At 49.1% G+C, this 21,926-nt stretch overlaps 1 protein-coding gene across 1 annotated transcript; it reads right to left on the bottom strand.

The window, feature by feature from the left end:
- Window positions 1-881: 881 nt before the first annotated feature.
- On the bottom strand, window positions 882-20,924 carry LOC144146307 (uncharacterized). Its single transcript, XM_077678267.1, has 3 exons — window positions 20,404-20,924; window positions 7,460-7,795; window positions 882-2,864 (listed from the first exon to the last, which is right to left on the bottom strand). Exons 1-3 carry the CDS (start codon window positions 20,922-20,924, stop codon window positions 1,238-1,240), a joined length of 2,484 nt encoding a protein of 827 aa, XP_077534393.1. The 3' UTR covers window positions 882-1,237.
- Window positions 20,925-21,926: the final 1,002 nt, after the last annotated feature.

Below are 21,926 nucleotides of genomic sequence, written 5' to 3'. Positions count from 1 at the left end.
CGTTAGCTTAACGCTTCTTTGGTTCGGAGGCTGTGAGCTGGGCCTTCATTGTGCATTTCTCATGAAGGGTTCTGCGCCATGGAGGACTATAGGTCAATATATTGACCAGGGTAGGAAGACGGCAGCGGCGAACATACCTTGTCTGTTTTATATAACAAGGTCAGGCCGATACAATTGTTCGTTCAAGTGCGAGCTGCAAACCTTCCCATAACATGTGCAGAATGATCAACCAAAGCCACAATTAGGTAAACTTCAAGATTAACTTCACCATTTGAGTAAAAAGAACACTTGCCCAGGATGGCGGCAGCACCCCTAACACTATCTACACGAATTTAAATCCAATAGCAGTGCAATTGAAACTAAGTCAACCATTCAGTGCCATGCAATCTATCAATCGTGACCAACCAAATAAGCTAACAACTACCAAACAAATACTAACATACTGTAAGTCACACAATGCCCATTATTTTTCGGTATCCACAAAAATCACACACATAGGACAAAATAGGAGTAATTTCGCATATACTACCTTCAGTACGGCTTAATCTACGACCTTTTCAAAATGTAAAGCAAGTCGCTTAAGACAACATAAGGACACATCAAACAATGTTACACATGATAGACGTCTGTTACGAAACCGTGGGACATCCCGACCTCGTCAGGATTAAAAATCCTGTGGTATGGTGGCATATATTGAAATCAATCAGAGGCACTGCCTAAAGCGGCAGTTATTGACATCAAGAACACCTTTTTAGAGCGACAGACGCTGTCACAAGCTCAAAAGGCAGGATATGCAGTAGGTCAAGGGTGTGTTGGGCCACTGTATAAGAAGCGTCAGCCCGCCTAGGCTCCGCGTTTTCTAATATACATGCGACTTTGTTAGGAAAAGATATTATTGTCGATAACCTTAACGCGGAGCTCCTACATGTCCGCCACACTGCAGCTAAGAAATATTACGGCCAACGGCGCATAGGGGTACGCCCTGAGGCCCAAAACGACCTTGTAGTAGGTATATCACACTTGATGAGCAAATCAGCATATTGAGGATGGTTGTTTGAAGAAGCGTAAAAGTTCTAAGAAGCCTATCTTCCGAGCTTTGATTCGTGGTTCGGTTGATGTCTGCAACTTTCCCTAACATTTTTTTGAGCCACTCCGCGCTTCTTCATGCCTGTGCTGACTGAGTACGTTGCCACTCTTCAACACCAACAGTTCAGCAAACCAGTTCAGCAAACCCCTATCAAATCACGTCCCCAAACGTCCGACGACAGTAGCAATACTTCCCGAGCCAAGTGTACGGCAGGCAGTAGGACGAGTCAGAGTACCAATTACAGCGGCTGATTTCCTTCAGCACCGTCATGTTGTCCCCTTGTGCACGCACCGTGCCTTCGAAAACCGCCTCACCAGGTGATAGCTTGATTGTGACCCAGTAATGGGTGGTATTGGTTGCTCGCTCAGCCACCGTTGGCTGGAGCACCGTAACGTCCATCATTTGAAGCAGCATATACTGGGAGCACCATCGTGGTTTGTGGGAAACCTTCTCGTTGATGTTCTGCAAAAGCTGCTCAGCCAGTGAGGCGGCGAACTTTTCCGACACAGTGTCGTTGGCCCGGGCGCTGCATGTGCACCAGTGAGGTCCGATGGACGCTTCCGCACACGTTCTGGTGCCCGGAACCTCGTGCAAGAGACTCAGCCCATACGTTGTGTTGGGCTTTTTGAGGCGAGGGTAATCGAGAAGCTCGACGAGCATGGCGTGCACATCGAAATGCGTGGTGAGACGTTGCTGGTTTACCCTGAGGCTGCGCTCTGCTTCCGGATTTGCACTTAGAAACCAAGGCGGAAAGGCGAGAAAAGCAAACGGCTGTCGGTCCTCAAATTTTCCTATGTAAGTCGCCCTCACGTCTCCGAAGCGAAGGCCATGGTCACTGAGGAAGACGAGGATCGTGCGATTGAGCACACCCGACTCGCGCAGAGACTGCAGGTGCCGTCGGAAGGGAGCGTCAGCGTAACCCGCACTGTTCAGGGAGTCGTGCGTGATCTCACTGATCCAAGTATAAGAAAAAAAGGGCCGATCCCCCATCATTCGAGTGAAGCGATCCAGATAGTCTAGTAGCTCCTCGAAGGGCATGGTAGGTCCCAAACAGCGGACGCTTTCCCAGTTCTTTGTGTTTCTCGGAGAGTCATCCATGGCCATAATCACCGGCCGCAGGTAGTAGTCTGCAGGCGAATGGCGAAAACCTTTTCTGAAGTAGTTGAACACCCCGTAGTAAGGCCATTCTTCCAGGAACATTGTCCTGTATCCCCGCTCAGCATATTTATTCCAGATGAACTGCGCGCTCAGCTTGTCATAAAAGCCGTCAGGTGCTGCCTTATTGGCTTCAAAATCCTTGAGACCCATAATGAGCGGAACCTGGTTCGGGTAAGAATTGTCACCAAGCTTGTTGTATCCATGGAGTTCAAAGGCACCAAGTTCTTCACGCATAAACCGTGCCGTCTCTGGCAGGTGTCTGTCCAAGTTCAAATACGACACGGAGTCTAGACCAAGCACAAGGACACTGAGGTTGTGAGGCGTTTGTCGACGAGCATTGCGGCACCGTTCTTCGGTGCGTGTTTTAAGCTTCGGGTTGAGGAGGAACTGTTCGTGGAAAGGGAAGCCCGGGGACTGCCTTGTGGCGCATTCGACGAACAAAAATTCTTTGTCGAGCGGCTTGTCGAAAGAAATGTCTTCACGGCCTCCTTCCATGTAGACACTGTCCGGTTTTGCGAAAGAATCATTCAAGTATATTTCTTTCGAGGTGCAAACTAAGTCATTGGGATGCACGTTGTGAGCCAACAGATTGTCCTCAACTACAAAAGGGAAGCCAGCCCTGCATGAGGAAAGAAAAGCGAATGATACTGTTAGCTTTTCGAACGTTCTAACCTCCATGCAGCTGTTATACTCTAGCCATGAGGAGAATATAAATGTATGTTGATCCCTACTGAACCTTGGTGTTCGAATTTTGTCTAAGATTCACTGCGAAAATTTGCAATTGTCACATGCGCAACTGACAAAAAACTTCGGCATAAAAGTGTAAAACCGTTTCAAATATACGGAGCAGGGGAAAGCGAAAAACGTTACCAGCGAGCGTACCACCTGATAGATGTACACACAATGAACGAATCATCTTCATACGGTTATAATCACGGATGAAACAGCACAGCCTACTATGCTCTTCCTCAAAAGTAGTAACGCAGGTAATCGCACAATCTTTATTTTTTATATTCTGAACGCGTAACTAGCTGAGCCATCTTGATTTACAAAATGTCTGGATCGGCAAGGCAGCTTCCTAGCATAGCTCGTTATTAGTGGAAGAAATGACTGATAAAAAATTGGCCGCGTATCTGCTCCTTTCGTTGCAAATCGCGACAAAAGACGATAGTCTTCATCGAATTTTGCCAAGTAAATGCTTCCCTTCGCTTTCCCGCTCACTTCTCATGTTGTTCCTCTTACGCCGCGCTCCTCGCAAGGTAAATACGCCAAAGGTTTGCCTAAATCATTTTAAATTTACCGCGTTCCACTGCTCCAGGCCGGGTGCCTCGATGTCAACAGTGCCGTACAGCGGAGACGCACGCGAATCGCCGTGCCCTACTTCAACGTTGATAGATCCACGTTGCCCTACACACCATGAGTTACAAGGAGAACGTGGAACCTATCTAGTGGAACCTTTCGTTACTGTTGCCGGTTGATTTCCTAAAATCACGCCAGAAGCTGTAGTGGCTCGGGCGACAGCAGGGGATGCCGGAGTGAATTTTTTTTTCTGCAGTTGATGTATTTATTTCGCAAAAATCAAGCGTGTATCATTTCTTTAAAGATGTTAGTCTTTCTTGGGCTACTTGAACCCAGAAATTTTGGTCTGTCTGTATGTCTGTTTGTCCGTCTGTCTGTCTGTGACTCGATTCAGCCACCCGGCCAAAGTAAAGCAATGCCTGCGCAATAGTCTTATATAGTCACAGCTAAAGTGCCCGTCTAAGTCCGGTGTAATGTTCATACTTGTCAATATTGTTGAAGAACAACGAGATATTACGCATATATAAGACAACAAATTATTACAGAAGTGATATTTGCAGCGTTCCTTTATAAAAAATCGTACATGTTTGATTTTGGCGAGATTAAATACTTCATCAAGTGAAGAAAAAAATATCACTCCGCCGTCGCCTGCTGTCGCCCGCGCCATATAGCTTCTGGCGGCATTTGAAGAAATCAAGTGGCAAGAGTTACGAAAGGTTCCACTAGATAGGTTCCACGTTCTGCTTGGAACGCACGTGGACCAGGGAAACGCGGTTCTATAAACGTTGAAGTACGGCGCCTCGATTCACACGCGTCTTCGCCGTACGGCAGCGTTGGCATCGAGACGTCCGGTTTGGAGCAGTGGAACGCGGGAAATTTAAAATGATTTAAGCAAACCTTTGGCGTCTTTACCTTGGGAGGAGCGCGACGCAACAGGAACAACATGAGAGGTGAGCGGGAAAGCGAAGGGAGGCATTTACTTGGCAAAAGTCAATAAAGACTATCGTCTTTTGACGACATTTGCAACGAAAGGAGCAGATACGCGGCCATTTTTTTTTTCTGGCAGAAGGCTGATATATTGCGCAAGACCTATGCAGTAGGCACGATCAGGAAGTCCATATAACAACCAGTTCACGTCACAATTCCTGTCACAGCGACTCCAGTGAACGCCTTGTTCGTACGTAATTGCTTACTAGGTGCTACGAACCACTTCCGATGCTTAACGTTTAAAGTATAAAATAGGTAAGGCTATGGAAGCCTGACAGTACACTTTTACACGACGTGTGACCTGCGTGAGCAGTGCGGATCGTCGGCTTTACTACTTTAGTCGCTGAACCCTAACAAGAATTCTACACACATGCACGCTATGTACAGTGCGGTCTACTGTTAAAGGGACACGGCGAGCCCGTAGCTGCTGCGCTTCGCGAAGCGCCAGCGCCGAGAACTGGCGAGATTCGGAGACAGCCGGCACATGCGCACTGACCACATGAGGTAGCAGAAGCCGCCCTGTCGTCTGCTACGGCGCTCCCCTAGCTGTGCCGCTCAGCTTGTGATAGCCTGGGAATTTCACACTCGAACATGTGAGCGCAGCACCGTAGCAGACGACAGAGGGGCTTCTTCCGCCTGATGTGGTCATTGCGTTTGTGCCGGCTGTCTGCGATTCTCGCCACTTCTCGGCGTAGGCCATAGAGTTTCTTAGTATACTACTGAGGTAACTGCACCTGGTAATCCATGTCATCGTGGGGGCTTATGGGAAGACCCCGCTTTTGGCTTGTGCTTGGCATGACAATGGGATTCTTAAACGATTCTTCACTGTGCAATAACCCGCCTACGAGCTACGAGGAAGCCGAAATCCTCCCTGTCCTGTGGTAGCAAATGTTCGGTGAAAAGGCAGGCAGTGCGTCATAGTACCTCACGTTGGTCATGCCGCATTTGAAGGACGTACGACTGAGCGGGCAATATGCCGCCGCGAAAGTTGTAGCTGACGAAAAAAAAAAAAAGCAACCAAGGGTCCTTTTCTCGAATGCACAAATTCCCAGAGAACTCAGAATTTGCCGGAAGTCTTTTCTGATTGGCTTTCAATTTTGGTCACGTGATTCCGGTTGACAAAGCAGATGTGGGTGCCTTCGCAAGTTCAGCTTGCCCTCTCAGTAGTTACCCCTGGTCTAACGTCCCTGGTAAACAGCCTGGGGTAGGATCATTCTGCTATCTTAATTATCTCGTCCAAGTTGTGTATAATGTTTCCGTGGTCATCTCTGAGTGCGTACATCCTGTCTTTTCCGATGGCTAGCATTCTCTCAGATGCTCTAAAGCTTCCGGCTTTTTGCAGGGTTTCCTCGTTCACAGTCATGTTTTATGAACGAACGTATTTTGTTTTATTAAACACGATAGTCTTTCTTGGGCAACTTAAGCCCAGAAATTTTGGTCTGTCTGTATGTCTGTCTGTCCGTCTGTCTGTCTGTGACTCAATTCAGCCACCCGGCCAAAGTAAAACAATGTCTGCGCAATAGTCTTATATAGTCACAGCTAAATGTGCCCGTCTAATTCCGGTGTAATGTTCATACTTGTCAATATTGTTGAAGAACAACAAGACATTACGCATGTATATGACAACAAATTAATACAGAAGTGATATTTGGAGCGTTCCTTTATAAAAATCGTGCATGTTTGATTTTGGCGAGATTAAATACTTCATCAACCGAAGAAAAAAATATCACTCCGGCGTCGCCTGCTGTCGCCCGCGCCATATAGCTTCAGGTGATATTTGAAGAAATCAAGTGGCAAGAGTTACGAAAGGTTCCACTAGATAGATTCCACATTCTGCTTGGAACGCACGTGGACTAGGGAAACGTGGTTCTATAAACGTGGAAGTAGGGCGCCTCGATTCACGCGCGTCTTCGCCGTACGGCAGCGTTGGCATCGAGACACCCGGTTTGGAGCAGTGGAACGCGGGAAATTTAAAATGATTTAAGCAAACCTTTGGCGTCTTTACCTTGGGAGGAGCGCGACGCAAGAGGAACAACATGAGAGGTGAGCGGGAAAGCGAAGGGAGGCATTTACTTGGCAAAAGTCGATAAGGACTATCGACTTTTGACGACATTTGCAACGAAAGAAGCAGATACGCGGCCAATTTTTCTCTTGATCAGTTTTGACAGATCGGATAATTTAATCGGATCCATCGTACTTGACAATTGCATGACTTTTAAAGCAAATAAAAAAAATCAACAAGGAGGCACATTTCCGGTTTCCTCTTTTTGCGCAGCACAGCCCAATTTTCCCTACACAGTCGCAGCGAAGAAGGGCAGAATTGATGTTTCATATCGTTTGGTCGTGAGGACCGGGTGGCCAGTGAAGCTCAGGGCTATTTCAACTTGAAGGCCCTTCACAGGGAGGGTGACCCAACATCAGCGCTTGGTCGAATAATGCTTATGATCTATTATATCGCCTGCAGGCGGCCAAGAGTGGGTCATTTCGTTCTGCTCAGCGTTGCACTCTGATCGCGCTACTAACAGCAGTAACATTGGTTCGCATACGTTTCCTCATGTTCGAACTGCGAAAAGCGCAGACAGTGTTGTGACTCTGCTTATGAGAGAAGTACGTGAGAAGTAACGAAGTTGATGGTGCGGGATAGAAAAAAAGCTCCGAATAGCGTTGACCGCGCAATTAACTGCCCATGGTTGAACAGGTTTGGCGTGAACGATATCCGCTATTTACCTTTCAGTTCAGTTCCGGTTCGGATTTATGGGACTCAAAAAATAACGGTTCGGGTCTGGGTTCAGTTCCTGATAAAAATACCGCTTCAGTTCCGGTTTTCCGTTCGGGTCTGGCTTGACACCATGATATATACATACATACATACATGCATAACCGCCGAAACACGATCCCATAGACCCAAGAAAGACAGTGCTGCTGCACCTCACGGTCAGGAAGTTTGGCTTTCCGGAACACGGGTGACGCTGGGGGCGTGGTCGAAAGTAGCGCCTCACGGACGGGTCGAAAGGGTCGAACTGTGGTATGGTGCAGCCCGCGGTCCGGATGCGGTCACCGACGGGAGTCGGTCGCTCCCAGAGGCCGGCAGCGACGACCCGCCTGGCATTATCTTGAGCCGGCGAGGACGACGTAACCCGGTCACATCCGGCAGACCACAGATAGTGATCGGCACTCCAGAGGAACGGCACGCTGAGCGCTGTTAGGAGCACGAACACGAGCTGGTACCGGTGCAACCGGGAGGCAGCGCGCAGGAACATCACCCTGCATCAAGAAGTTTCTATCAACGTTGATGTAATAACCAGTCATTACCACAAGAATCATAACCACGCTGACCTGTTGTCCGGAGGAGGAAAGCTTCATACACTGTCTACTGTCTTCTCTAACCGCCCGCACTATATGCATGCCGTACACCGCCTAGTGCCCGTGCTGGTCACGTAGATTCGTCTGTTTCGACGAAACGCCAGATCACGTGCCTGTGGTAAACACTGTCCCCCAAAATTCCAATCGATTCAGCAGCCGCATGTCCTTTACCGCCGGCCGTTTCCCGATTCTCTACCTTACACCCCCGAGCCCTGGATTTCATTAAAAACATGATGGTAACAACAGTTTATGGGTGCCATCCCTTGTAAGGCAAGGGTATCGGCATCTTAAAATGCTCGGCCGTGTGGCACAACATTCTCAAGGGCTCAATGAATGCCAGTTCCGCGAAGTATCCGAGGAATCGAGATTTCTGGTGTGAGACCGACTGTGGAGCTATTGAAAGCTCCATTTACTCGATGTCGAAAGGATTGGGCTTAGAGATGATAAAATATGCAGTTGTAAAAAAGAAGCTAACAGTTTTGACCATTACTTAGACGACTGTCCAAGGACGAAATCCCTTAGAGGTAAATTCAAGAAGACACTAAAGCATCAGTTATCCAAACAAAAACAAGAAATAATAAAAGACGAAAAGCTAACGGAGTTCCTTGCACAAATGGTAGAAGAGATTAATAAAATTATATAACTAAAGAGGAATAGGTTAATGGGTATTCCGCCATGCTCACTATTGATTTCACTCCCTGAGGGGGAGGAACGGTTCACTGCCGCACAAGACCACCAGACCACCCAGGGGCTCGACATGGCAAACTTATATCCATCAACCAACGTGGGTATAAAACTGGAAGGATCACCGAAAGAAGGCCAACCCACACTTGAAAAAAAAATGACATCAAAGTAATGAAACCAGAGACTCCTGAGGCGGCTGGCAAGCATTTTTACAGTGGCGGTCTCACAAGGGGTCAGGAAGTGGGGGAAAAAAGACAAGGAGCAAATAGGAATAAGCCTCTATCGCAGGGTGGGTCATCACCCTCAAAACTTCGACCAAGTACGTGGCCACCAGACGATAGAGGTGGGGCAGTGGATTTTTGATTATTCCTTCTCGAGGAGGTGGTCTTTCGCAGTAGCACAGCTTAAGGCTGTCAATACTGCACAAGGTACAACAATGCTCCAATTCGAGTGTGCGCAACAATTCCCGGAGACCCTGGGGATAACTCGGAAAAAGAAAAAAAATGAAAGGAGGTAACTGCAAAAGCAGAGTTGGTCTGAGTAGGTGACCCCCTGGCAGACCTAGGCGGGAACGTGCATTTCATGGCAAGAGGTGGACAAATAAGCTCCCCCGTGGGAGGTATGTTCAAGAAGAGCACGGAATTGTAGTAGAGTGGTGGGAAGTATTATAAACAGGGTGGGCAGGGACTAAAACGGGAATATATCAACCAGGGCTGGTCACTCAGGAGGGCTCAATTACAATTGAGGACCCATTGGTGTTTTAGTGCTCTTATAACAAAAATAGAAGACCAAGTAAAAAGATGCACACAGGAAATTAGGAAGGGTTACAAAGGGGATGGGAAAAGAATATTGTGAAAGGGTGCAACTGTATACGTACAGTAAGGTTTAAGGAAAATATCTGAGGTTAGGTGGCAGATATAATGGCGTAACGGGGTGCAAGAAATCATATATTACTGAAAATGAGCGATAAACACGACATAAGACCAATAGAGTGAAATAAAGTAGGCAGTACAAATTATAAAGTGAGTATAAGTTGAAGGAGTGGGAAGCAGTGGAAGTCTAACAAATTTTCGTAAAAAACGAGTTGCAACAACAATCAAGATAGCTCAGGTAGGGATATCAGTAACAGAAACAAGGTGAAACCACAACTAAGATAGTTCAGGTTGGAACATCAGTAACATCAAGATTCAATATGATGTAAAGGGGAGGAAAAATACGGGGAAGGGGGGTCGGGGGAAGTAATCAGTTTCTGAGTTTCACAGAAGGGCTACCAGGACACAAGGGACAGCAGGACAGGGGAAGATGAAGATCGGATCACGGCAGAGAACGAAGACGGCAGATCAAGACAGAAGATCAAGAAGAGTCAAAGTTGAGCATGAAATTTCACCATCGAGGAAGCACTTAAACTGCATTTGTGTTTGCATATCAAGATCACATGTATGAAGACCGACATGTTGACTCATAACCGAGCTTCCACATAATAGTTTAAAAAATACCACTGATTGCCTTCCGTCCCCTCCCTTGACTTGGTTTCGCGTGATAGATCTCTCTTCTTTCTTCTTTCTTTCTTCTTTTCCTCTCGTAAAAACACTCTTTGACTTCGGTCCAGTTTGTTTATTTTTAAGTGGCGTCACCCGTGATACGTATGCGGTACGGGTTGGGCTTTTATTTTATTTTAAAGCCATTTATTTTGTCTGTCTGTCTGTCGAAAGGATGCTGGTGTCACAGAATGGAGGCATCGGTGAGCACCTAGAGCACCTCCCCAACGTCGCCTAACCCGAACCTGCAAAGATCGTCGATATCGCTGAATCCACGTTCCTGCATAGCCGTCCGACCCACCCTAAGAAAACCGGCATGTATACAGCCTGAAAGCTTTAAGAGTGTTCCCCATCGCTAGCAATTCCGAACACTATCACATGATGCTAATACGTGTCCGCTTATTTCTATTGAAAAGCCATCTACAAATGTGTTCTTAGCGCGAACTTTGCAGACCAACGGATGTTTTCATGTTCTGGTCAGCAATGCGCACTCTCTAGACACCGTTAAGACACGACCTGATGCATGCGACCCAGGTGAGAATTACAGGGGTGCTGCGCCGCGAAAAAGTTTCATAACCACGTCCCTTGCCTACATGTGTTGCGGAAAGGCGTTGTTTGGTGCCGCATATTTTATAGCAAAGCTTTCTCCCTCCACCTGCCAACGGTTCTTTCGTCGCGTGCGGGATAAGAAACTCCCAACGCGGCTACATAGGCTGTGATGATGATGATGATGATGACTTTAGCTCAGAAAGGCCACCATGCTCCATTACCCCACCCCTCTTTTAGAGAACAATGGGAGATTTTGATGACCATCCCCATACTGGCGGCCACGCTTGCGCTGGTCGAGCGGGCGCAGGCGGCCATGACGCAATATGTGCTCTTGTGAACAAGGAACCACTCCCAACGGGGCACAAGACCCACTTTAGACGCTCAATAAATGTTTTATCTCTCTCTCTCTATCTTCCTCTCTCTCTCCGTGGCAGTAGTCGACTGGCCGGCCCATTGCATAGCCTCCGCAACGATCCGCACTCCGGAGGTAGTAGAAGAGGCATTAATGACAGCAGATATTTTTAGCGTAGTACGTCAGTGGTATCTGCCCTCGGCAAAGTGGTTGAGTGAGGCATAGGGAAGGCGTGACGGTTGTACGCTTTGCCCAGTACCTCTCTTTCCCTGCCGAAAGAGGCAGACTTGTAAGAGTGAGCTGGAATATATTATATTTCCTACACTTCCCGGGACATTGCTAACATGCGTCAGTTCTTTCATTGCAAAAAAAAAAAAAAAAGAAGAAGAAGTGGAGAGTAGCGAACATCAGGTCGTGCACGCTTTGAAGCGGCAACATTGGCTCACAGAACACACGTGCAGAAGTGATACATTAAAAAGGCGAGCAACGGAGCGTGTGGCTTTCAGTACATGCCGCGTATGCGCAGTACGAACATGCTATAAGAGTTCGCGCTCAACCTCGCCATCGAAAGACCACCGTTCGGTGTGTGAGCATTTTCGTTGCCTTCCCTCCGCGGTCGACGCCCGCTCACGCGAGCGTCATCTAAGTTCGTCGCTTCGCTGAGGGGGAACGGCACATGCAGCTATGTTCCTTTGTTTTTTGTTTCATGTCGAGCACGGAACGAATGACAGTAAGCCGATCGTCTTTCCATACCAAGGTTGGTCACAAACTCTCGTAACTTGTTCCTACTACGCATACGCGGCTCGTCGCTAGGACGCGCGGCAAGTACTGAAAACCATGCGCTCCGTTGTTAGTATTTCAATGTATCACGACTGTACGTATTCAGACTACTGAGCTCTTCCCACATCACATCGCAGGCGCCAGCGATCTCGGGAATCAAGCTCCCCACATTTTTTTTATTTTGTTCTTTCAAGGACGTATCAACACAAAGCATGATGGGCTCTGCCGTAAAAAGGAAGGAGGGTGAAGGGGTAGCACTGTTTCCCGACAAATTTGCTTTCTTCGGGGATGCATGGAGCATAGGCAAGCCCCCCCCCCCCCCCCCCCTCACAATGGCGACCGAGACTTATTTTTCTCTTGAAATGGATGCAACAACTTAGAGGGCTTTCACGTATATAGTTTCACGACAAGTTGATCCGGCATCGTACCATACGTTTGTGTTAGCGTCACAAAGACATGTAAAAGTAAAGCGGTTAAGACGATTTGAGTACGCGAGTAAAGTTTTTTTAAGAATTAAAATAGTTTATACATAATTTTTGTGCTTCATTTTTTATTTGTATTTCTCGCCATGTTCGAAAACCCTTTTTATATAAACACCTTGCTTCCGCCCCGCGTTCTCAAAATTTCCTTTGCGATACCGTTCTGCGTTATGCTTACAAATGTCTGGCGATCCCCTTCCGCGTTAGGCTTGAAACGCCTCGCGCTTCAAATGCATTTGGAGCCTCTCGAGCCGGTATAAGCAAGCAAGCACACAAACAAACAGACGCACAACCACGAGCGCCTCGCTGTATGGAACGCCTCGCGCTTTAAAGACACGGGGTTATGGTTAGCTTGGTTAGACAGATTCCAAAAATGTATACATACCTAGTGTAATAAAGCTCCGCAGTAAAAGTATAGGAATATTCCCGACCTCAAGTCTGCTTTGAAAAAAATTGATCGACATGCTGCCCTGCGAAAGTGGATGTCCAGCGGAGTTGTTGTAAACCACGACCAATGGTGATGGAGTAGGGCATGAAATGTTTCTCGTCGTCTCGGTGGGCTTGTCGCCAGCGCTATGCTAGTGTCAATAGATAAGGGTAGGGAGTGTCGGCACTCTTTTCTTCTATTTTTCCGAGCCGCCGCCAGGATCATTGGTCAGTTCGCATAACGTGACATTTTTTTGCACTACCACCATTTTGTTGATTATGAGTTTTAGTTGGTCAACCCTGGTAGTCTTAGCTGGTCCTCCTTGCTCTGTGGCTGCGCGCGACTGACGCCGTTCCCCATGGGGATCAAAGATAACGCGTGTAACAATATTTCAGCGGCAGGAATGTGTCCGAAGATGCGGCAAATGTTGCGACACGAGTCCTGCCTAGCTTTCAAAGTTAATCATAATCTTTACCAGGTTCCTACACATGGGGGGGTGTTCCGTTGTTCACAGGCGCCTATGTTTCTATGCTTGTTTTGTGGTCTTCGTAAACTCATTCTGAGCTCATTCTGTATGCACGATTAGCCTGACGCATGCGCTGGGCGTATTGGGTCTTGGCGCTTTGGTGTTTTTTCCCGCGGGGAACAATTTTGCCCCTGCCGATGAAGCCATTGGGGGGGGGGGGGTATAGGTATACAGCTTTGCTGTAACAAATTTGAAGGGCATTCCATGCAAGTACAGAAAAAACAAAACGATATACGCCGGGATTTGAACCCCTGAACGTCGATTCGAATGCGGATACTATATGCACTATACTACATCCGCTCAGGTATTCAACAGCAGCGCCCTAGCGTAGGTCCTGGTTTCTAGCTTCAACTTGCCGGTGCCACTTTTGCCGCTATTACAATACTCTAGTTTACTGTACCCTAATGTACTGCGGTTCGCGTCACTTGTTCAGCGTCCACGTAGCAATATAACTACCGGCACAGCAACTGGACTTTGTGAAACCACTATATAAGAGAACTGAAGGTCATGTCCCTCCTCTGGTAGAAAAGAGGACACAAGGTGTAAAAGAAAAGTAGTTCGTTCTACAGCTGCACTAAGTGCCCCATGAAACTTCTTTAACAAAAATGGCCAATACAAAAGAGTCCATGCCAGAAAGATTGCTCCCAGGCTTGTATATTTTATCGGGGGTGGCCAAAATGCATAGCTTGAAAGAGAGCGCCGCGTTCCACTACCAGATCGTGCTTGGGCACGATGTGGTAACCCGAATGTGCCAATTAAGGCTTGCTGACAACCAGAAAGTGTAGGCAAAGCACTAGTGTCTACTCACCACACTAGAGTCCGTTGCCTGCTCTCGGTCAGGAGGAGATCCCAGTGACAATCTTATCAGGTAAAATGGCCTGATTCCTCTGGCCCTCCTGCGTGGTTCAAGATACGACGCTCCAAGTTGAGGCGCGGCTGCTAGGGCTGCCGTTCCCCGATGGAGTAAATCTACTTGGTTTGGGTGACGAAGGCGTTTCAACGCTGTGGGCTTTACGGCGACAGGTCGGCTGTCCCGTTTCTTCTTCTTCTTCTTCTTCTCCTTTGGGACCTTGTGTCCTCTTTTCTACCAGAGGAGGGACATGACCTTCAGTTCTCTTATATAGTGGTTTCACAAAGTCCAGTTGCTGTGCCGGTAGTTATATTGCTACGTGGACGCTGAACAAGTGACGCGAACCGCAGTACATTAGGGTACAGTAAAATAGAGTATTGTAATAGCGGCCCATACCCACGAACGGGATTGGCCAGGGCTTGAGATTGATCTAATTAGCTAAAATTTGTTCTTTAGAACTGGAGAATTATAATGGGTAAGGGACAAACAACACATACGCTCTTCAGCGGCGGGGAACACTCATGGTTGTATTTATCAGCATATGAGTCTTCCGGTGGCCATGATGTATTCATGAAGGAGGGAGTCATTTTTGTTTACTTGCTTTACCTAGGCTGCTAGCACAGAATGACAGAAGTGCGGAAGTTCTGTGTCCAAGTCGAATGCGTTCGAATGGGCCAGTTAGGCATGTTTGTTTTGTTTCGCTCTGAGAAATGGTGACATCGAAGCAAATAGTGTTCTAAGGATTAGGGGTGATTGCAAAACAGGCACACGTCTGTCAACTCCAGCCATTACCTGCTGAAATGATAATTTAATTTCGAGGGAGGCCCCTGTCAACTGTTATGGCTTCTTGGGCGGCTTGACATTCGCTGTGTGGGGAAAATGCGCATCGGTGTCAAGTGGCCCAGATAAAGAAGACGCAAAACCAAGAATCCATGTCAGCGAGCGTCTTGTTCTTTCAAGTACACAAAGCACAAAATCCCAGAACGCACTGCGTGCTGCACGTACTGTTGGGATCAATTTCAAGGCGATCGCGGGAGCATCCATGATCGGGCATTTTAACCTACGCAGAGGTCGTTTTCGGAATTGTGGAAATAAATGAAGCAGTGCCTCCTTGCCCTTATTTTCTCTGGCATGATAAAAACCTGATACAACCCGTAACATGGCGCTGATACTTGTTTATTGCCACCCAAGCGATCACCTTCAAATTGGTTGGTTGGTTGGTTGGATCCTTATGTCATGGCGCGTACCCACGCGGGGGATTGGCCAAGAAGATGCCTGTAATAATTAGGTTGTGACCTGGTTTATTTTAGAGACAAAGAAAGAAAAAAAAGAAGTACGAGAAAAAACATTGAGAGTAGAAAAAGAAATCTTTGGATAGAACAGGATTGTCAGGGGAAAAGCTTGCGAATGAAGACATAGCTATCTAGCAGGGCATCCGGCCTGTCGCCGCAACAAAGGAATGAAAGGCGATCACTACATCTCTGTGGCAATATCCTATGACGGAAGCACCCAGGGAAAGAGAGAGAAAATGTCATTTATGGAAAATTTCCGGCGGTGAGGCGGGCCAGGCCACGCAGGGCTTCGCCACCCCCTGTCTATGTACTAAGCAGACCCCGCAGCTATGCCTGCGCACCGGTTCAGGCTACTCGGCGAGTCCCCTCCGAAGGAGGGTCTCCTTTTCGCATTTGCCGGGCCAGAGCAGCCTCGAGCCGCTGGACTGCCAGCAGTTGCCGCTCGTATTCTGGTGAGCTCACGAGTCCTATAATGTCCGGTGGTAGCTTTTTTGGGCTCCCCACTGCACTGTGTCTTTCACATCCCCACATGATGTGGGCCAGGTCTGCAGTCACCAACGCGCACACACTGCACACTGCACTTTCGTAAGTTCCAGGGCACACGTGGCGCGCGAGCGCTGGAGTCAGCACGGATCCAGTCTGTAGTTGACGAGGAGGACGGCTTCGCCCCTCTTGAGCCTCGGGTGAGGTGGGGGCAGGGCGCGTCTTCCCGCACGATGCCAGTGAAGGATGTCCCCGTAGTTGGTCAGGGGCTCCATGATGTCCGCCGCAGACGATGGGCAGGGGGGCACCGCACGGTGCGCGAGCTCGCGTGCGATGGCGTCCGCCTCCTCGTTGCGGTTGACGGTGCCACCCGCAATGCCCCCCACGTGTGCGGGGAACCAGCGGATGTGCGTTGTAGTCTCCTTGCGCTCTGGGAGCAGGCTCGCTGCAGTCCGCACACGGCGTTCCTGGCGTAGCTTGCTACTGCGGTCCTCGAGTCGCTGAGCACCGTGGTGATTGTGGGGCTGCTCGCTAGCGCCAGGGCTATGGCAGCCTCCTCTGCCTGCGCGGCAGTTCGGGCCTTGATGCTGCAGGCGTTCATTAGTTCCCCGGTGGTGGCTCGTACGACCACCACCACATATGTGTTGGGGCGGTCGCGGTGCTTGGCTGCATCCACGTATACTGCCCCCTCGTCACTGTTGTGTGCCTCGGCGAGCGCTCGGGCTCGCGCCGCTCTCCTCTCCGCGTTCCTGTCCGGGTGGACGTTCCGCGGCAAGGGGAGCACCTTGATCTTGCGAATGATGTCGTCCTCTATGGGAACGATCCTATCTTGATGTTGGTCAACTTGAGGTGGGTTGAGGCCCAACCTCTGGAGGATGGCCCTGCCGGTCTTGGTGGAACCGAGGCGTTCGAGCTGGGAGACCCGCTGGGCTTCACTCACCTCGTCCAGGGTGTTGTGTACCCCCAGTTCGGCAAGGGCCTGGTTACTCGTGCTGTTGAGCAACCCCAGTGCTGCCTTGTAGGATTTGCGGATGGCCGCATTGATCCTATCCTTCTCCTGTTGTTTCCAGTAGTGGAACGCACCAACGTATGTAACGTGGCTCATGACAAATGATTGCAAGAGGCGCAGCAGGTTAGCTTCTCGCATTCCCTGTTTGCGCGTAGATATTCATTTGATGAGACGCGTTGCGATCCCCATCTTGGTGACCATGCGGTCGATTGCGGTTGTATTGCTGCGGCTGGCTTCGATGTGCATGCCGAGCACTCTGATGCTTTTCACGTGGGGTATGACTGTGCCGTCCCCCGTGCGCAGCGTGATCTTTTTGGCGTCCTCCGCTGCTCGCTTGCGGAGGCGCCCGGGCGGTGGTAGTATCAGCAACTCCGATTTCTGCGGAGAGCATCGTAGTCCCGTGTCTTTCAGGCAGTCTTCGATGTTGTCGATTGCCTCTTGTAGTGTGGATTCAATGTGGCCGTCACCACCCCCGGGGACCCAGAGGGTAATGTCGTCCGCATAGATGGTGTACTTGACTTGAGGGAGCTGGTTCAGGCGTTCGGCGACTCCAATCATCACCAGGTTGAAGAGAAATGGCGAGATGACTGCGCCTTGCGGAGTGCCGATGCTGCCCAGCTTCCGCTCTTCCATTTGTAGGTTTCCAATCTGTAGCATCACCGTGCGGTGTGACAGAAAGTCCCTGATGTAGTTGTAGGTCCTCTCTCCGAGCCCCAGTCTGTTGACTTGAGCCAGGATCGCAGAGTGGCGTACCTTGTCAAAGGCGCTCTGTAGGTCTAGGCCGAGGATGGCGCGGTTGTTCCCGGTGTTGACTGTGGTGGTGTCCATGGCTTCGTGCTGGATTAGCAGCATGGCGTCTTGCGTGCTGAGCAAGGAGGTTGTATAGAACTTCTGGAGTGGAGATGGTTCTCGAAAACTGACGCCGACGGCCGCCATCTTGCCGTGGGTAGAAAACTCGTTCCGGAGCAGCAGACGCATTGCATTCGCCGCATAATGTACTTGTTTTTGCGGCGGGTTACGTTATATTTTTGCTTCCGTTCTTTTTTTGTTCTCTTTTGTTCTGTTTTGCAAGTTGATTCTCTCATGCGGCTACCTTCAAGCGCACCGAGCTTTTCTTGCGCGCGTTCATTTCGCCGCATGTGGTTTCGGTTATGCTCCGCTCCCCGTGTTTCTAGTTAAGCGCTTCGCAAGTCGCCCGTGCGTGCGCCGGGGGCGCACACATCTGGTAATTATTTACATTCTTGGGCGCTAACAACTAAAATAAACAGTAGACACAATGACATTTTTTTTGCCCCATGTGTCGTTCTTCCGAGTTCTCTCTTGCCAAAGAGCAGAACTCGTGTTCGTTCGATCCTCGTTCGCGGATGGATGCTCCAAAGGTGTAGAAAGCAGAAATGGTCTGCTCGTGCGTCGCGTTTGGCTGCGCTAATCGCGCGAAGAAGGCGTCGGGGATCACCTTTCATCTGTAAGTACTGAGGGTATCTGTTTGTTTTGGGTTTCGAGGGCATTACTAGTATTATAACGTTATGAGTGCACATTTGCCCGCCGTTTGTGCGTGATGTAAAAGGAAAATTTGCCGTAGCACCTGCCGTCCGCTTACTGAGCATACCGTACGCGCTTGTTTACGCAGATATGCGAATGTTTTCGCTCGTAGTTGTGGTGCTCCTGTAGTCGCTTGGCTGCGCGAAATCACATGTTTGTAAATATGTGGGGCGCAAATTGTTTTTCCGCACTAATTTAAATGCAGAGTATTGCTAAGGCAGTTACCGTCAAAAATCAATGCACTCTTGTTTAATATGTTTCCTTTACATCCGGCCATACGTGAATACACTGACGTTTCTCGTTAGCGCTGTTTCGTAGACGTTTTTGATGCACCGCAATGCTTTTCCGCGTTTTTCGTCCACATGATTTTCTTGCTGCTCGCGTCCGAACTTGCGCGGTCAACGAGGTTGTGAATGTGATTGAGTAACCTCCTGCGAGTAGTTTTCTTATCAATAGCACGCAAATATCGTGCCAACGTGCGCGGTTAATGTAAACTTTTAATATTCTTCGGCATTTCATAATTTCTGAGATTTGTTGTAAATACTTTGTTTTGCGTTTCCTTAAATTGTATTCCTTAGAGTAACAGGTATATTTTTGAGTGCCATGTGATTTTTTTTTTTTTGCTGTGTGTTCTCACGCATTTCATAATTCCTTAATTTTGTCCCATGCCTTCTGTAAAGTGCACGCGTAATAAAAAAAAACCTGCTTTAATGTGCTTCAGTGTGTGCCAAATCCATTTCTCAAAATACGATTGAAAAGCTGGAAATAGACCCGCCGCGTTGGCGCAGTGGCTAATGCGCCGTGCTGCTCATAGAACACGGGTTCGATTCCCTGCCGTGGCGGCCGCTTTTCTGGTGAAGGCGAAAAGCGAAAACTACTGTGTGAACGAGATTTCGGTGCACGTTAAAGATTCCCCAGGTGGTCAAAATCAATCCGGAGCCCTCCACTACGGCGCGCCTCATCGCCTGCGTTGCGTCAGCGCGTTAAACCCCACAATGAATCAATCAACCGACCAATCAATCAATCAAAAGCTCGTGCTTAATTTGGTCTTCTTCGGCAAGGGCAAAACTGGGCATGTTGTTTAAACCAGAAAACGTGCATTTGCACTACATATAAAGATTGCAATATCCTGATGGATATGATTCTTGCAGTACTGCTTAAAAACCATTCGAGCCGCTACTGCGTTATTATTTATTAATCATTAATGAATAAGCATTCATTAATCCTAGCAACGCCGCTAAAAGAAACAAGCGTCAAATAATCGCGCTTTCGCGTGTCCCGCACTTCCAGCGTGAAATCACGGCTAATAGTAACCTTATAACGCGGAATCTCTTGCCATGGCGCGCAACATGAGGTAATTTTAATGTTAAGGGGGCGGTCTATAGCCTTAGCTATACCGAATAAACGTTTATTGAAATAAAATCAGGGGTGGTGCCTTTAGCATAGCACTGCGCGTTTTCCCGCATCGACAGCTCTGTTGACCACCGTAAGATATACACAGGCGAACTCGCTGCTTGAACCATATCTTACGTCAAAACCTTACGCGTAAGGCAAAATTCAGTCTGCCCTCAAATATCGTAATCGATATACTAGCTTACCATCGTTTTCTCCCTTGTAAAGCCAAAAAAACGCGACCGCACTTTAGCGTCCCTGCCGGCGCAGCGCCTTTTCTACCCATGGCAATATGGCCGCCGACCAGTTCGCCCGGCTTCACCTCCCCGCGTTGCCCGCTATGGGCGGCCTCCACTCCAGAAGTTTTATACAACCTCCTTGGTGCTGAGCTTCTCTCGAAACCCTAGCATCGTGTGCGGGTACATGTTCCGGTCTTCTAGGAACCTTTGCCACCTGTTGTTTAGGACATGTTCCAATACCTTTCCCGCACACGAAGTGAGGGAGATGGGCCTCAGATTCTCAATGCCGGGTGGCTTGTTCGGCTTTGGTATTAGGATTGTTCTGGCTGCCTTCCACTGCTTGGGTAGTGTTCCGGCGCGCCAGCACTTGTTGTAGTAGTTGGTGAGGGCCGTTATGGCCTCGTCATTTAGGTTTCGCAGGGCCTTGTTGGTGATTTGGTCAGCGCCGGCTGCGGACTTGCAGCTGAGGTCTTGGGCCGCCTTGCGAACCTCCCACTCTTCAATATCCTTGTCGAGCAGAGGGTTGGGCGGTCCCTGGTAGTCTATGTGCGTTTCGCTCGGGGTGCTGGGGAGGTAACGCTCGTTGAAGCGTTTACACATCTCCTCTTCTCCGAGTTGCTTGGTGGTAGCGTAGACAATCTGTGAGAGTCTGTGCTGTTGGTAGTCTTTGCTCTTGGATTCGTCCATCAGGTGCCTGAGCAGCTTCCACGTTCGGCCAGCGTGTAACTGCCCGTCCGCTTCATTGCAGATGGCGTTCCATTGTTGAGCGCAGAGCTGCCTGCTGTATTTTTCGATGCTGCGGTTCAGCTCCGCTACCCTCTTTCTGAGGTTGCGGTTGTGCCTCTGCCGCTTCCATCTCTTCTGTAATGCTTGTCTCGCTTCGATCATGTGAGCAAGGTGAGGGTCCATACGCTGAATGGTGTTTTCCGTTTCCACCTCTGTGGTAGCCTGCGAAGTTGCCTCTACCAGCCTATCCGCCCAGTCTTCAATGTCCGTGATTTGGGTGCCCAGGCTCGTTTCACGAAACCGGTGCCAATCCGTTAGCCTGTGTTTGATTTTCTGGTAGCCAATGCCTCCCTAAGAGATTAAGCCTGGAACGCCAATGGCTTCCAGTGCCGAAGAGCCGTACTACAGCAACACCTGAGGTCCATGGAGTCTCCCCCTGACATTATCATGGTCCAAGAAACACACACGGAGCAAGCACCAACCTTGCCGGGATACCGCACACACGCCAGCCCTCCCAGCGCACGGGAATGCGGCACGGGAGCAGCACAGGGGGTCTGCACCTTTGTCCGCAAGGGGATCACATTCATAAAGCACGAACACTTTCTCGGCCGCAGCACGGCAATCGAGCTCTGCGCGACCGAGGTGGTGATTGGCAAGAAGAAGACTGAAACCATGCTCTTCATCAACACCTACAGCAACCCGCAACACAGGCAACAGAAATTCAAAGCCCTGTTTCATAAAGCACTGAAGACGGCCCCCAGCGACACGATAGTGATCGGCGGGGACTTTAATGCGCAGCACAAGGAACTCGGATATGGCATCACGGCATCCAAGGGAAGGCACCTGCTGGACGATGCGACGGACGCGGGCTTCATCCTGCTCACCGACCCGGCCAACCCCTCCCGCATCGGCACATCGGTTGCCCGGGACACCAACCCTGATCTCGCACCCAGGGAAAGAATAACGGTTAAAGATAAAGAGAGATTAAGCCTATTAAACGTGTATTCAAGGTGCGTGCGTCGCATCGAGGAAAAGCTGCGGCAATTTAAAAGAAAGTGTTCTATTGTTTCAGGGGCCTTGCAGAAAAGGCATTGAGGAGATAACGCCTGACCAGACTTGTGTAGATAAAAATTTAAAGGGGGGATGCTGCAACGAAATTTTTTG

Source organism: Haemaphysalis longicornis, unplaced genomic scaffold (assembly GCF_048455015.1).
Source record: "Haemaphysalis longicornis isolate Haplotype H1 unplaced genomic scaffold, Haemaphysalis longicornis Haplotype H1 scaffold_7, whole genome shotgun sequence".
Taxonomy (NCBI): Eukaryota; Metazoa; Arthropoda; class Arachnida; order Ixodida; family Ixodidae; genus Haemaphysalis; species Haemaphysalis longicornis.
The sequence above is the reverse complement of the archived record's forward strand: the minus strand, read 5'-3'. Positions and strand labels throughout refer to the sequence as shown.

Bases quoted from the DNA above. Each gene is read 5' to 3' on its own strand.
- LOC144146307 (XM_077678267.1), bottom strand. From the start codon at position 20,924: ATGATCGAAGCGAGACAAGCATTACAGAAGAGATGGAAGCGGCAGAGG. The intron at 7,796-20,403 runs GTGCTGGCGCGC...TTCTTGATGCAG, and splicing joins CTCACCAACTACTACAACAA to GGTGATGTTCCTGCGCGCTG. The intron at 2,865-7,459 runs GTGCAGCAGCAC...TTCCTCATGCAG, and splicing joins CCAAACTTCCTGACCGTGAG to GGCTGGCTTCCCTTTTGTAG.